The 17,269-nt window shown below is 44.0% G+C and overlaps 1 protein-coding gene across 1 annotated transcript in view; it reads left to right on the top strand.

Annotated features, from left to right (window-relative positions):
- The first annotated feature begins 1,288 nt into the window (after positions 1-1,288).
- Positions 1,289-17,269, top strand: part of SMYD1 (SET and MYND domain containing 1) — a 38,307-nt gene continuing 22,326 nt past the window's right edge. Inside the window, exon 1 of the mRNA XM_027861180.1 lies at positions 1,289-1,425. Within this exon, the coding sequence (XP_027716981.1) occupies positions 1,289-1,425 (137 nt within the window). The remainder of the gene's footprint in view (positions 1,426-17,269) is intronic.

Genomic DNA, 17,269 nt, shown 5'->3' with positions numbered 1-17,269 from the left:
GGAATGCCTCTTAACTTTTCTGTTCCTCAGTTTCCTCATCTGTAAAATTAGAGGATCAAGCTTGTCCTCTAAAGGCCCCTTCTAGCTCTATATTTATGATCCATGATCCTGTAAAGTTAGGAAGACCTAACTGGGTTCAACTTTGACACATTCTGGCTTGGACAATCACTTAAGTTTTCAGTGACCCAGGCAACTGTCTAAGATTCTAAGTTGCCAATCTACATTGGCGGATGGAGTTTTTCTATCAGGAGTTTTCTACACTGATGAAGTCACAGGTCAGGACCCTCACTGCTGCACACACACACACACACGCACACACGCACGCATGCACGCACACGAAAAGTGGTCCCAGAGGATTATATATAGAGAGCCAAGGACCTTGGAGGCCATATTTTCTGGCCCCTTTCTTTTTGCGGATGAGGAAGTTGTGCCCAAGGGAAGGACACCAGAACTGGAGTCTAGGGACCTGTGTTCAAATCCTGCCTCTGTGACCTCAGGCAAAGTAATTTCATTTCCCTGGTCCTCAGTTTCCTTATGTGTAAAACGAGAGGACCCATTGGTAGACTGGAGTAGATGCCCTTTGGGGTCGCTTCCAGCTGTAGAGCCATGATGGTTACGTGGGTCTTAGAGGACAAAGCTGGGATGTGGGTCTAGGTTCTCTGACTCTCATTCCGGCTCTGTCTCCACTGACTCCCACAGCCCCAGTAGAGGAGAGAGACTGCTGCCCTTGTCAGCAGCTTCTGCCCCTCTCCCCCCCAGCTCAGGTCCCTTGATCTCTCCTGACTATGGTACTAGAAAGGGCCCCAGCAAATACCACTTTTCCTCAGGCCTCTGTTTCAGCTGTTGCCTCCTGATAGACAGAAGCATCTGGCTGCTAAAAATAGCCCAGTGAACCAGCACTTTGCAAAACATGAGCATGAATTAGGGTCTGGGTTTTCCAAACATGTACACACAGCTTGGGAAAGCATGCGCTAAATGCTTTCAGATCCAAGTGGTGAATAGAGCTAGTCCCTGAGTCTTCCTTTCTTCAGCTTTGACTGGTCCTGACAGCTGGGGGGGGGAGTGGGGACCCTCTCCTTTCCTCCCCTCTGCCTTGCTCACCCTACCCCATCCCCTGTGGACAGTTGTGCGGCAGGCAGAGGGGAGGAGGTGAGTGAGGGGAGGGAAGGAGGGCTGTGTTGGGAAGGGGCGGTGGCGAGACCATTTATGGACTTGGTCTTTGGGATACCAAAGGTGTTGAAATAGCAGCAGCTAAGATCTGCTGTGCTGGGTCAGGGAGGTTTCTGCAATGACAATAGGAAGCATGGAGAAAGTTGAAGTGTTCACTTCAGAAGGCAAAGGCCGGGGCCTTAAGACCACCAAAGAGCTCTGGGCTGCCGATGTTGTCTTTGCCGAGCCGGCTTATTCTGCAGTAGTCTTTGACAGGTAAGTGGCCAGTTTTTGTGTGTCTGTGTGTGTGGGGGGGGGGAGGGTGGGCTTAGTGGATGAGATGAATGAGGTCAGACTGTGATACCCCATGAGGGACTGAAAACTAGAATCATTAGAAGTCATGGGATTTAGAGCCGGAACACTAGTGGTCATAATAATAAAAAAAATAGCAATAATCATTATGGCATTTTAAGGTTTGCAAAGAACTTTGCAAACATCTCACTTAATATCCAACCCTCACATGTTATGGATGAGAAAATGAGGGTCCAGAGAGATTGTGATTTGCCCAAGGTTCCAGGGTAGCACCAGTGCTGAGATTTGAACCCAGGTCCTTTGACTTGACTCCAAATCTAGCCCTTGCTCCTTTATACCAAAGTCCAAGAATTGTTTATTCTCTGACATATTCATAAATCGTCCGAGTTAGAAGGGGTCTTAGGAACCATCTGGTCTATCTCCTCATTACACAGCATAAGTAAGTGACTTAGGCAAAGCCCTGGCACTAGTCAAGGGCCGTTTGGGGCTGCACCAGGTGTCTTTGTTCCTAGCCTTGTCCTTGGCGCACTCTGCCACGTGCCCTACATCCTTCAGCGGCACTGTAGGATCACTTCTGTGTTCTGTGATGCTGCTGTCCTGTAAGAAAAACCTGTGGAAGAGGAACAAAAATTCCAGGCGACTTCGTTCTTTCAAAGATCTGTGGCACAGTGGGAGAGGGCAACAGGTACCTCAGAGATTCTCCTTGGGGCCAGAGTTTTCTCTGTGTCTGTGGTGACTCTGAAAGGGAGGGGAGGGGAAAATGGGTGTGACTGTGAAGACGAATAGAAAGACTTTTTTTTTTTAACTTTCTAGCCTAAGAGAATGCATAACAACATGCAAAGCTCAAGGAACTGTGATTTTGTCCATAAATTGCCGGAAGCCCAGAGAGGTCAGGCTACTTGCCCAAGGTCACACAGCTAGTAAATGTTGGAGGTGGGACTTGAAACGAGGTCTCCCTGGTTTTACGTTCAGTTATGCAGGCTTCTCCTAGACAGGGAGTGGTGTGGTTTCAGTGGACAGTGTTCTGGCTTTGGAATCAGAAGACCTGGGTTCAGATCACCCTTCTAAGACAATCCACATGCAGTCAGGGACAAGTTGGTGAAACTCCCTGATCCTTAGTTTTAGCATCTATAAAATGAAAGCATTGGACAAGATGGTTTCTGAGGTCCCTTTAGCTCTATGTCTAAAGGCTAAGCCTTTACTGTTAAACACATTCTCAAACAGATGCTAGAGACAGTGTGATGTAATAATAATAATAATAATAATTGCTACCATTTATATAGTACTTTAAGGTTTTTAAAGAGCTTTACAAATATTATCACATTTGGTCCTCACAGCTGTCTGAGGGTATTTTTAGTTATTTTCCAGTCATGTCTGACTTTTAATGACCCCATTTGGGGTTTTCTTGACAGAAATACTAGAATGGTTTGCCATTTCCTTCTCCAGCTCATTTTACAGATGGGGAAACTAAAGCAACCAGGGTTAAGTGACTTACCCATGGTCACACAGCTAGGAAGGGTCTGAAGCCAGATTTGAACTCAGGAAGAATTCCTGACTCCAGACCCAAAGTTCTAGGCACCATGGTGCCCTCTAGCTGCCCTAGTTCTCATTATTGTTATTATTATTATTCCCATTATATAATAGCTATTATCACCCCCATTTTACAGATGAGACAAATGTGGCACAGAGATTAAATGACTTGCTCAGCCTCCCACAGCTAGTAATGGTCTGAAGCAGGATCTGAGCTCAGGCCTTTCTGATTTCCAGATCCAGTATTCTATTCAGTGCACCACCTAGCTGCCTGGAGGAGAAGGTGCTGGACATGCAGTCCAGAAGACTGGGGCTCAATACCCATTTCCTATTCTCATAACTGAGTGACTCTGGGCAAATCTCTTAGACTCTCTCAGCCTCAGTTTCCTCATCTCTAAAATGGGACTGATAATATCAAAAACAGTGGTTGGGAGGATCCAGGGAGATAATGTAATGTGGATAAATCTCTTTGTAAACATTAAAGTGCTGCATCAATGCCAGTTAGAAATCTGAGGATTATACTGTTCAATTATAACTGAGAATAATCCTTCCTACTAATCATAGGTCAGGCTTAGAGTGTTAGGACACAAAGATACGTGATCTTATTTGATCCTCACAACAGGCATGTATGGGTTGGTTAGTGGAAGAGAAAGTTGAGGCTCAGAGAGATTGAATCCAAGCTCAAACAATCAGTCAACAAGTGTTTATTATTCACGGGCACTACAAGTAAAAAAGTAGGACAGCACCCCCTCCCCCAAGGAGCTTCTATTGGAGGAAGTGAAATGGTCGTCATTAACATCAACATCTGGTTGCCTCATGAGCTTGAGGAAGGCTCTGGGATGGGGTCAATGCATGATGCTTCAATGGAGTCTTAAGAGTACTGGATTTATAGTCAAAGGACCTGGGTTCAAATTCTGACTCCTCTGACACCCTACAACCTGGGTGACCTTGAGCAAGTGACTTAGCCTACCTGGGCTTCAGTCCCCTCATGTGTAAAAGGAAAGGCGTGGGACTAGAGGACACCTGAGTGCCCTTCCTGTCCTTGATCTATGTTCCCAAAACCCCAGGATCATCACCCTTATGAACAGAACCTGAGGAGAGAGAGGTCTAGGCTAAGGAGACAGAGCCAAGTCTTCTGATGCTTAATCCAGTGCTCTCTCCACCACATTAAGGTAGGACTAAGGATTAAATTAGTTTTTTTTTTGGTCCAGTTTTGTTATTTCATGGGTGCAGTATACTGTTGTGTGTAGAAACTCCTTCCTATCAATGCAGATGGGCAATTCAAGCCCACGGAGACTTTGGCATCGGCACTGAGAGGTTAACTAACTCGGATGCTGTTTGAGCCTGCTCGTCATTCCTCAGATGCAGGTGGTGGTGTCTGACCCGCCCAGGGACTTTTCAAAAAAGGAATGTTTGGACCTAGGGGTCCTTGATCAGATTCCAAGCCTTTGATAATTCCCTAGCAGGTGACATCCGAAAGCCTAACTAATCCCTTGGAGGCTGAGGGGAGCGGGGGAGGAGAGCTGAGAGAGATGAGTTAAACTACCCTATAAAAGTTTTCTTTTCCTAGTCACCCTATAAAGCAACCCCTCCTAATTCACATTGCAGCCTTGTTTTAGAGCCAGTGGACAAGCCCTTATCAGATGCTTCCTATGTGCTAGACACTGTGCTGAGCCCTGGGGATATGTGAAGAAAGGCAAAAACATTTTTTCTACCCTCAACAAGTTCACATTCAAATTGGGGAGACAATATACAAACAACTGTGTGTATGTATACATACATATACACACATATATGTATGATATATGTCATATACACACACATATGCTATATATCTTCCCTCTGAGATCATCTTCTATCTATACTGCATATATTATATATAGATATTTTCCATATGTATATATAGAGAAGGAAGGAAGAAAAAGAAAGGAAGAAAAGAAGAAAAAGAAAGGAAGAAAGAAAGAAAGAAAGAAAGAAAGAAAGAAAGAAAGAAAGAAAAAAGGAAGGAAAAAAAGGATGGAAGAAAAAGAAAGGAAGAAAAGAAAAAGAAAGGAAGGAAGGAAGAAAGAAAGAAAGAAAGAAAGAAAGAAAGAAAGAAAGAAGGAAGGAAGGAAAAAAGGATGGAAGAAAAAGAAAGGAAGAAAAGAAGAAAAAGAAAGGAAGGAAGGAAGAAAGAAAGAATGAAAGAAAGAAAGAAAGAAAAAAGGAAGGAAGAAAAAAAAAGGACGGAAGAAAAAGAAAGGAAGAAAGGATGTAGATGGATAGTAATTTCAGAAGGAAGGCACCAGCCACTGAGGGAATGCAAAAACCTCGTGAAGAAAGGATTTGAGCTGAGTCCTGAAGGAAGCCAGGGAAGGAGCAGTTGGCCGTGAAGAGGAAGGGCATTCTTGGCATGAAGACAGTCAAGATGAAGGTATGGGGTAGGGAGATGCAGCGTCTTGTATGAGCAACACTAAGGTCATTGTAAAGTTGGGAAATAGAATAATGGAGAGTAATGTGTACGTTCTAAGGCTGGGATGGCAGGAAGGGCCTGAAAGGCTAAACAAAGGATTTTAAATTTTATTCCAGAGGGTGTAGGGAACCACTGGAGCTCACTGAGAAGTGACTTTTTGCTAAGAAAGTCCCTTTGGCAGCTGAGAGGAGCATGTGACTGGGTCTGCGATAATGATTGGTTCCTATTGATGAAAGCTGAGTGAGAGGGAGGCTAAAAACCCCAACACTAAAGATCATTTCTTTGTTGGCCCATTCAGCGGATTTTTGGTAGAAAGACTTTCAGGATCCCAGCAAAGCATGGTCATTTGGCAGGCTAAGATCCCATTGATGTAGTTAGTTGGATAAGATTGCAGCTTACATAAGAGAGCGAAGACCCTGGGCAAAGGTAAGCACATCCCCATGAAGCCTCTTTGGGGGCAGGGAATATTCCGTTTTTGTCTTTTTATCACCAGGTTCTCGCACAGTGCCTTTACCCATTATGAAGGAGGGCTAGGTTACTCTGGTTCTGTGTAGGGAACTCTCAGTTTGGAAACCTCCTTCATTGATACAGATTAGAAAGTTATCTGTACCATAAGTCTTAGAGAGTTGCCTACGGATACCGAGAGCTTTACAAAACTGGTGTTAGTTGATCTTCAAAATAACCCTGGTGGGATAGGTACTATTATTACCTATATTTTACAGTTGAGGAAACTGAGGCAGGCAAAGGTGAAGTGACTTGCCTTGGTGACACCAAGGACAGCCTTCTGTATACTACTTCAAGCTACTTCTCTGCTCACAAGACATCATTCAACAAGTATTTTAAAGCACCTGCTATGTGCTAGGCACTGTGTTAGGTGCTGGGGATAGAGGTATGAAGAGTGAAACAATCTCTGCTCATGAGGTGCTTATAGAATAGGTGTTTAATAAATGCTTATAGCATGAATGAATGAATGAAGATGATGATGATGTAAGAAAGATTTTCATTTATTTATTTAATGCCTAATGTCACTCAAAACTATGCTAGAGGATATTCATTAATTTGAAAATGTTTATTGAGTGCCTCTTATTTTTAACCTTTACCACATATTATCTTATTTTTAAAGATCATGGAAATAGTTCCAAATTTGTAGTTAGAGCACCTGGGTTCACATTAGGTAGCTAGGGGGCAGAGTGGGTTGAGTGCTAGGGTTGCAGTCAAGAAGTTGTTGTTCAGTCATGTCTGACTCATGTGACCAATTTGGGTTTTTCCTGCAAAGATACTGGAGTGGTTTGCTATTTCCTTTTCCAGGTGAGGAAACTGAGGCAAATAGGGTTAAGTGACTTGCCCAGGTCACACACCTAGTAAGTGTCTGAGGCAGCATTTGAACTCCTGAATTCAGGCCCTGTGCTCTATCCAGTGTGTCACCTAGCTGAGTCAAGAAGACCTGAGTCATAGCTAATATGTCTTAGGGAAAGGATTCGAACATAAGTCTTACTTACCCAATATACCAGGCTGCCTATCAGTTGGCCAGAATAATTAACTAGTTAAAATGGGAAGCTGCAGGATGGTTACTGATGGATGATCTTTCTGACGGCCCTTCCTGCCCTGGATCTTTTAGCCTTTGATGTTTTTTGGAAGGAATAGGATAGACCCAAGTCATTGGAAGATTGCTTTGGGAAATTCACACAGAGATGCAAGCACAGACAGCAATAGTCTAGCAGATTACAAGCCAAGATGGAAACAGCACTATAGATATTGCAAGGGACTTCCAGATAACAAAGGAAGGAGGACAGCTGCGTGGTTCCTGGACAGGGATGATATTGGCGTCCAAGTCAGGAAAGGCAAAACGCTGTTTCAAGACAGACAGAAGAAAGGAGGCAACTTGGTGCTGCCGTGGCTAGAGCTCTGGGCCGGGAGTCAGGAAGAGCAGAGTTCAAATCTGGCCTTTAATACTTACTAGCTGTGTGACATTGGGCAAGTCATTTAGCCTCTGTCACAGTTTCTTAGTTTCTTCTCAGTCTCTGTCTCTTAGCCTCAGTTTCCTCAACTGTAAAATGTGGGGATAATAATAGCACTTACCTCCAGGTAGGCGGATCAAATGAGATACTGTTTGTAAAGTGCTTAGCACAGTGCCTGGCATATAGTAGGTACCATATAAATGCTAGTTATTATCCAGACAGAGTGAAGTGAACATATATTCTATGCTGTCCAAGTCCTGCTGTGAGAGCTATAACTAGAAGATTTTTTTAACCTAGTGCAAATACCACAGTGTGAAAAATGCTTTTTCTTTGGTGGGGACTGAGGCAGGGAAGACACTAGGCCTCTGTTGTGGGGCCATCAGTTGTGAGGGTAACACATGTGGTGGTGGTGGTGGGGCAGGAGGGGAACTCACCCCAGGCACCATCCTATAGCTTTCCATTTTAACTAGTTAATTATTCTTGCCAACTGATAGGAAGCCTGGTATATTGGGCAATGTACCAATCTTTCAGTAAGACTTATGTTCAGATCCTTTCCCTAAGACATATTAGCTATGACTCTGGGTAAGTATTCTCCTTAAGATTATAACTTGCAACTGGATTTCTAGTCTATATTGATAGAGGAAATTTCCATACCAAGAGTTCCCCTGTACTTAGTGAAACTATAAGTCTAGACCTCTATCCCCCTCAAAAAAAAATTCTTGCTCGGCTAAATGCTATTGTTTCTATGTTGTTGAATAGCAACTTAAGTGTGGTCCATGACCTCTGGATTTGGTGCCCCCTAACTTCAGCACCCAGTGGTAAAGTTCTGTTGGCCCCTCCTTAGTTACAGCTCTGCCCACTACTGTCTTTTAATACTTTTCTCTGGAGACACTGAACACAGTTCTGAGTTCAAAGGAGCCGAAGCCTGCTGAACTGATCTGAATTTTAACTTGAACCAAAAACTGACTCCTAGAATTTCAGTAGTTTCCAGGATGCAAAAAGCCACCTAGTTTGACCTGGTTGTTTTACAGAAGAGGGAACAGGTGCTGGGAAATTGTGACCTGCCCAAGGCCATCCAGCAGTCTGCTGGCTCCTAGCTGGACATGCCACCAGCTGATTCAGAGCCTTGCCCCTTCTCACTCTGCGTCTTACCTTGAACTGTTTTGGTTTTAGGAGGTAGAGTTGGAAAAACCAGTCATATTTTCCAAGTGACTATCTTTGCCAGCTTGAGTCCAGACCTAATGAGTAAGGCTATAGGCTTAGCTGAATATCATTCCGAACAAGCTGGTTTCCCTTTCTGGGACATCAGTGGATTCTCCTTATATCCTCAAGCATCTCCCTCAAAGTTGAGAAAACAGAGTGGCCAAGGTTGTTGAAGAAGAAAAACGCGTCGAGATTGTTTTTGTCTGACCCAGCTGCAGCTGGCTGGAGTAACCAGTCATCTTGTGGGGAGGCTAAGGAGAGGAACAGGCAGCCCACGTGACCCCAACAGGCACTGGGTTTTTTCAAGCGGAAGTACCTCAGGAGGAGGAGAGGCAGCACCATGGAGAGGGCCTGAAAAACGTTTTAGAGGGGACTGCTCTGGGGGCTGGCATAAAGTCGCTAGGTACACCTGCTTCCTTCACCTGCACCTGAGCCTCTGGGGAAGTACTGGGGAGAGGGGAAATGGGTAAGAAGTGGAGAAAGGAAGCCAGAGATGGTGGCAGTGGCTATACCAAATGGGGTTATCAGAGATTGGGAAAGCCATTATCCTCCCTTCCCTCCTCCAGTCCTCTCTAAGCAGTTTCTGGATCCTGAGCATCTCTACCACTTTAAGGCTGCTGATACATTAGGACACACCTAGCACACTCCATACACACACCTATGATAAGAGAAAAGATATAAGGCTTGGAGTTAAGAAGACCTGAGTTCAAATCCTGCCTCTGACACTTCCTAGCTGTGTGACCATGGGCAAGTCACATAGCCTGGCTGCCATTTCTTCATCTATCAGCTAAAAATAACTGTAATAGGGTTACTATGAAAGCAACATATTCATGGAAAGAATGATGACCCTAGAGTCAGAGGATCTGGGTTCAAATCTTACCCCTGATGATAACTACTTATGTGACCTCAGGCCATTCACTAAAATTTCTTGGGTCTCAGATTCTTTGGAGATGGCTTAGCGGTATACTCGTTAGAGTACTAGATCTGGAGACAAGAAGATCTCAGTTCAAATCCTGCCTTGGATGCTTATGGCTCTGTGACACATACTCCAGTCTGAACCTCAGTTTCCTTATCTGTAAAATGAAAGTCAGGGAAGAATTAAATGACTTCTAGAGTTCCTTCCAGATTTAAATTTATGATCCTCTGAAATGAGACAATGCATGTGCTTTGGAGACCTTAAAGTACTTTAGGAATATCAGCTACATTGAGTGGTCCCTGGATACATGTGTGACTTGTGGTTTGTATTTCTTCCTTTAGTTCTGGCCAATTCAAACATACACACGCAATTTATATATAATTATATATATTTATATAATTTAAATATACACACATATAAAGTATGTTTATAGATTATTTTAAGATATAATTTATCAATTGAGATAAATATGTCTACATATTTACATATATATGTGTGCACATGCATGTATGTATTATACACATGTGTATATTATATACACACATAATTTTTATATGACACTTCATGTCCTACTTCTGGACCTTTGCCCTACTTGGAATGCCCTCCCTCCTCATCTCTACCATTTAGTTTCCCTGGCTTCTTTAAGACTCCGCTCAAATTTTACCATCTACAGGAAGCCTTTCTCCCCCCCCCTCCCCCAGCTGCTATGGCCTCTCCTTCTCAGATTACCACCTATCTACTGTGTATACCTCTTGTATGTAACTAGTTATTTACATGTTGTCTACCCCCCCCACATTAGAATAGAATGGGAGCTCTTTAAGGAGGGCAGGAACTATGTTTTTGCCTTTCTTGACATCCATACTGCTTAGTACCATGTCTGGCATATAGTAAACACTTAATATATGCTTGTTGGCTGACAGTAGCTAAGATAGAGGGGAAACAGCTCTGGAAGCAATCTCAGAGACAATAATAAATTAAGTTTCTTTGTGAGCTAAGGCTGTTTCCTGTCAATGAGCAACCTCAGTGAACATACAAATGCATGAATGTAAATGTCATTGGTGAAGAAAGGAAATGATGCTTATAACATAAGTGATAAAATCGTTTTCTGGGTAAGCCTGACTCATCAGATGTAAGGACAAGAAACAGCAAGGCCAATGAATTACTGCATTCCTGTTCTTACCTTCCCTCCCCTCTTTTCCTCTAAATGGAAACTTGGCCAGTTCCTAAGAGATTGATTGGGTCCAGGGAAACATATGCCTGCTTGAGTTATTGGTGTAATGCATTTCAGGGCATATTGGCACCACTAGGCTGGCTGACTGATTGTAGAACTAAGGGTCTACCAGGCCTACTGGAAATCAAACGGGTCTTGAGCTCAACCAGGCACGGTGGAGGCTGCCAGACTCTCAGCCTGAAATGTTTGTGGCTATGCATCTAATGTGGAGATCAGCCACTGGGTATGTGCAGCCACCTAGATTGGAGTTTTTTGTAGTCACTGTTGGCTCATGGAGAGGAGGGCAGAAAAGCACATATGGACTATAAATGACCCATCTGGATGCAAATATAAACAGGTTCAGAGAAAGTCCTGGGTGAAGTTTCACTATAGTATGCTAAAAGAATATGAGATCTTCACTTAAACCCCAAACATCCAAGGTTGGTGCCATGGTATCACCCCTGTCCTTTCTCACAAATGAGACCAGATCGTAGTGTCAGAGAGTCAGAGCTGGGGGGGACCTTTGCACACACCTGAGTAGGATGTAAACTTCTTGAGGGCAGGGACTGTTTCCTATTCATCTTTGTACCCCTAGAGCCTAGCCCTATTTCTGGCATCTGGTCTGTGATTAATGAGGGATTGCTGTTTTGAATGGAATCTAGTCCAACTTTCTCCATTTTGAACACAAAGAAACTGATCCAGAAAGAGGGGAAGGTTACACGGAGCAAGTGGCAAAGGTAGACTTTGAACTCAGGTCCTTGGATTCTAAATCCAGGTTTTTTTTTTACTGAACCCCACTATGCCTGCCTAGAACAGAGTTGTGCTTGCAGTGGGAAAGAAATTTAAAAAAAATTTTGGGGGGTGGGATCCAAACATGTAATTTAATCTGGGGCACTCCTGGTGTGTGAGCTCCCTTGATTGATGAAGTTGGTATCTGCTCCAGGACTTCTAGTCTTCAATCATTGCTTGGGGGTACAGAGAGATGAAGTCAGTCAATAATCACATATTAAGCACCTTTCATGTACCTTGGTAGAAACGGCTGTTCACAAACACTGTGCCATGAGCAAGGGGTACAAATGCAAAAGTGAAACAGGCTTGACTGTTGGGGAGTTTAAAGTCTACTACGTTAACTGACTTGACTAGCGTCACCTAGCCAGGAGGAACCAGAAGCAGGATCATACATGAAGTTAAAGCTGGATGAGACCTCAGGGGTTATGTAGTCCAGGCCCTTATTTTACTGTTGAGACCCAGAGAAGTTAGCACAAATTAGGTCCTTCCTCCCTCACTCCCTACCTCCCTTCCTTCCTTCTTTCCTTTCTTCATCCCTCCCTCCCTTTCTCCTTCCCTCCTTTCCTTCCTTCCTCCTTCTTTCCTGCCTTCCTTCCTTCCTTCCTCCCTCCCTCCTTTCCTTCATCCCTCCTTCCTTTCCTTCCTCCCTTCCTCATCATAGCATAGAGATAACACTGAATAATTAACATTGGGTAACCAAACACAAGCCTTAGAATGTTCCATTAACCTGGAGAGGCTTTGATTGTGGCAGAAAACTTTGTGCTTCAGTGGTATCAAAAGACCTACCTAAGCCATATCAAAGAGGGGGCATTCTAATGTTTCTGATCCAGACCCACCACTTGGACTTCTGCTCTGGAGGCATCTCCTTTTTTTTCCCTACAAAATATGAGTTTTCTGAGGGCAGGGCCTATGTTTTTGCTTTTCATGGAAGCCTGAGTGCTTAGCACAGTGCCTGCAATATGGTGTGTAGTTAACAAATGCTTGCTTACCCTTGGTGCCTAAAGCTGTTCAACAAAGGCAGGATTGCTAACCATCAGCAGCACTTGCCTTTGCTTCAGCCTTGTATTTTGCCTTGGTGGGCACCCACCACACTAGGCTGCATTGGACCTAGTTTTATGAACCGGCACCACAGAGCAAGGGGGAGACCTTCCGCATGTGACCCAGCTTCCCTGCACCAGAAGGGGGACAGGAGAAAGACAATCTATTGCCAATACTAGCTCTCAGAAGCCAGCCCAGCAGGAATCCCAGTGCATCCACCAGGCTTTGGTTTATGTGACAGTGGGGGAGTTGGGGGCAGCTGGCCTGGAGACTTAGACTGTTTTCCATCAGCTGTCAGAGTTAAGAGGGCAGGAAGATGCAGTTTGATGCTTCACTCCTTGTAAGGGAAGAAGCATTCACTGGAGAGATAAAAACAAGAAAAATAGAAAAAAGGCAAGCCTTCCATGGGGGCTAGGGAAGTGTGGGGATGAGAGAGGGTCCCTTTACCAGAAGCCAACCACAGGGAGAAAAGACAACAACGTCGATGTCCTCTGATTTCCTGTGCGTAGCCCTATCTTGAAGATGAGAGTATTTTCAGAGGCTATTTCATTCCTGATACACCTGGGAGCCATAACCAGGATTTAAGTGGAACAGCCCAGGGTGCATACATATAACGCAACATGAAGGCTGGGCTCCCAGGATGTGAAGGAGAGAAATGCTGGCAGAAAAGCAGACTGAGCTCACTCTTGTCTTCCAGCGGGTCCTGGCTCTTGCAAGGTGCCTTGCCATTCCATGCAAATCCTGAACCAAGCCACTTTCTGGAATAGAGCACGCAGTAGGGTTGAAATACTTGTGTGTTCAGCCCCCCACCCCCCATCACCAGTTGTTAGTACTCTCCTTTAGACCCCTCCCCAAATTGCTTTGTCTTATGCTTTGACTTATGTATATTTTCTATTTGTTTCTGTTCATATCATTCATCTATTCCATTGTCTACACTCCAACTCCCCTTGAAAAGAACATAAGCTTGAAGCAGGGACTGTTTGGTTTTTGTCTTTGTGTCCCAGGAATATAGATTTAGTGCATAAAGGTAATTTAGCCCAACCCTGTCACTTTTGCAGAGGAGGAAACTGAAACCCAAAGAGGTAAAAGGACCAATCCAAGGTCCTCAGATAGTATTATGGCTGAGTGCAGATTTGAATCCAGGCCCTTGGACTCCAAAGCCAGTCCTCTTTCCGCTGACCTATGGAGGCTGCCTCCTGTACCAGCACCTTGCCAAGTCTTTGGTACACAGTAGGTAATTAATAAATGCTGTCCAATCCATTTTGTGCCTTTTGCTTACAGAGCAAAGGACCAGAGATTAACAGCTGGAAGGAACTTCATAGGTCATTGAGCCCAATTCCTTCATTTTACAGATGAGGACACTGAGGCCAGAGAATTGACTCATCTGAGGTCACACAGGCAGGACGGACCAGAACTAGGGTTTGAACCTAATGGCCCCAGACTCTAAAATCCAACCTTCTCTCTGTTAGAGCGCCATGTCTTGTCTTGGTCCTAGGAAATGTGAGAGGGCTGTCCTTGGCCAAGGGCCGAAAATGCCAGTTGAAAGAATGAATGAAACATGTAGGACTCAAAATCTAGAACCGGCAAGGACTGAAGAGGCCGGCTAGGGCAACGGGTTCAACTTCTCCATTTGACAGGTGAGGAAACAGGCCAAGAGAGGTTAAGTCACTCTCCCAAGGTCACACAGGTGGTAAGAGAGGCGAGATGGGAATGCAGGATCTTTGGCTCCAGGGTCAGTCCGTGCTCTGCTCAGCCCGAAGAAAAGGTCTTGGGCCAGACAGAGTCGATGGGTCATTGGATTTAGAGAGTCCAAGCCCTTTGTTTCCCAGGTGATACAACTGAATAAAGTAAAATCATTTGCCCAAGATCACCTAGGTGGTAAATAGCAGAGTCAGAATTCAAACCCAGACCTTCAAGTTTTAAACTACCTTCTAACTAACCTGATATGTAGTGCCCATTTCACTCTGCCACATAAGTCTATTGGTATATTATCTTCCTTCTGGATATCTGTCCAGGCAAGGCACATCTGCATGGTGGTTACTCTCCTTGATTTTGTAAAGGTTAGAGGTAGAACCCAAATATATATGTGTGTGTATATATATATACATATATATATTAACCTATTATGAAGTAATCACCAAGGAATTTCTCTAAACCCTTCTGAATCTATCTCTATTTTTAGCTAGCTGGCTCATTTATCCTGCCACCTGCTTATTTTCCCTTGTGTCCAGGCACCAGCTGTTACCAGAAACATCCAACATATGCGGCTACTTAAGTGTGATGGCTAACCTCTACTTTATAGCTGGGAGACTGTGACACAGTGGAAAGACTGCTAGGATGCCATTTACCACCTGTGACCTTGGGCACTCTGAGCCTCAGTTTCCTCATCTGTAAAATGGACTCTGCGACCTCTAAGGTCCATTCCAGCTCTAGAAATATGATTCTGTTTTTAAAAAATCTTGAGTTCTTCAAAATCATTCCCAATTAATCAACCCCCAAATTTATTGAGTGTTGACTGTATTTACAACCGTGCTAGATTTGTCTGTGGGACAGGGGCGGGGGTGGGGTGGGGGAATGTAGGGGATAGAAAATAAGTGTGAGCCACAGTTCTTGTTCTCAAGGAGAAATGATCTTATTGGGAAATAAAGTCGTTCAGTTCTAGATCTCAAGGAAAAGAAGCCCAGCCCTACGCTCTTTAATTCCACCTACAAGGGTCAGTCAAGTTAACGAGAATTTATTAAGTCTTACTATGTTATTGACAAAACACAAACTACTTCCTGCTAGTCCTTGCATTCTACAAGATAGAATAATCGTGTCCTTTCTTTCTGGGCATTATGTCGCTGCTGCTCCTTGCCTCTCTGTGTCTCTGTCTCTTTGCCTGTCTGTCTCTGTCCCTTTTTCTGCTCCCCTCCCCAACCCTACTTTTCCCTCTCTCTCTACTTTTCTCTCTTCTTTCTCTCTCTCCCCCCTTGGCTTCTTTCTCCCTCAGTCTTTAACCCTCCCTTCCTCTCTTTCTCTCTCCTCTCTCCCTCTTTCTCTTCCCCATCTCTTTCTTCCTCCCTCCCTCCCTCTCCCTGTTTCTCTGTCTCTTCCCCCTTCTCCCTCTCTTCCTCCCTTTCTTCTTTGTCTCTCTCACTCTCTTTCTCTCTCCCTCCCTCCCTCTTTAACCCTCCTTTCCTCTCTCTCTCCCTCTCTCCTCTCTCTCTCTCCCTCTTTTCCTCTTTCTCTTCCCCCTCTCTCCCTCCCTCCCTCTCCCCTGTCTCTCTCCTCCCCGCCTCCACCCCCAGCCTTCTCACCTCCTGTACCAGGGTATACTTCCTGTTACCTACCACCTATTTTTCCTCTACGGGAGTCCTCGTCTGGGGTGCTACCTTATGGGAAGAGGCCATCTTTCCTTTACAGTCTAGAGACCTTGGCTCTTTCATAAAGCCAGTCCCCTTGGCGGCTTTTCTCTCAATCAGGAGAAGGAAGCTTGTCAGCAATCTGAGGCAGGTCCAAGTGGCCACTTCTTTTAGAGCACAGTTAATTACAGCCTTGGGCACTTCATTTGTGTTTGCACCTCTTTCCTGCTGGTAACAAGGATCCACATCTTTGTCCCAAGCTTCTGACTTAGGCTAGAAAGTCTTTGTAACTCCTGTTTACTCCCTTATTTCAAACCTGCAACCCCTTTGGATCATTTCAGGGGCTGCCTTCTAAAAAACCTGAAAAGGCTGCCTGGGTCTGAGGTACCATATTCCAATGGGGAGCCCAGAACTTAGCTCCAGGGCTCCTTCGGGCTCTTGGTACTGTTTTGGGTGATATGAAGGTGGTTATTTAACTTTGTTGTACTTCTTTCTCCATCTGTAAAATGGACCCTATATGTGATTATTTTATATGTAATATAGGAACAGGGACTGAATCTGTGATCCAGTATAGTAGAGGGAACTCCAAGGGGAAGAACACCCCTACGATGGTATAGACTGGTGCCCTCTTTGCAACTTATAATGATTTGCTTTTAGTACAAGTGACTTGCCCAGGATTACACAAGACACTGTGTCAGTCAGGACTTGAACTCAGGTCTTCTTGGCTCCAAGGCCAGATCTCTGGCCACTACTCCATGTGCCCCCCTCCCATATATGTATACAATATATAATACATACAGAACATTGGGGACAGATAAGTCACTTGGTGGATAGAACACTGGACCTGGAGTCAGGAAGACATGAGATCAAATACAGCCTCAGACATTTACTAGGGACCCTGGGCAAGTCACATAACTCTGCCTTAGTTTTCTCATCTGTAAAATGGTGATTATAATAGCACCTAAATGTGTCCACAGGCATGTTATGAGGATAAAACGATATAATATTTATAAAGTGCTTAGCACAGTGCCTGGCATATATATAAATGTTAGCTGTTATTATTATATAAATGCCATATAACATAACATGTTATGAAATGTTATTTTATTTTTATTATATGTATAATATGTACACACTATACATATAGTTTATATAATGCATAAAAATATGCATATTTATGTAATATGTATGTTGTATAGATATAATGTATACATAAATACGTATATCATATAGGGTGTTCCAAAAGGATTAGTGCAGTTTTAAAGCTTATTAAAACTTATCAATGCTTAAAACTGCATTAAATCTTTCAGTCCCCCCTGTGTGTGTGTGTGTGTGTGTGTGTGTATATATACATATATATATATATATATA

The sequence above is a fragment of the Vombatus ursinus genome, unplaced genomic scaffold, assembly GCF_900497805.2.
Source record: "Vombatus ursinus unplaced genomic scaffold, bare-nosed wombat genome assembly UNPS02014489.1, whole genome shotgun sequence".
Taxonomy (NCBI): domain Eukaryota; kingdom Metazoa; phylum Chordata; class Mammalia; order Diprotodontia; family Vombatidae; genus Vombatus; species Vombatus ursinus.
Note: the sequence above shows the minus strand (reverse complement) of the source record. Positions and strands in the feature narration are given on the sequence as shown.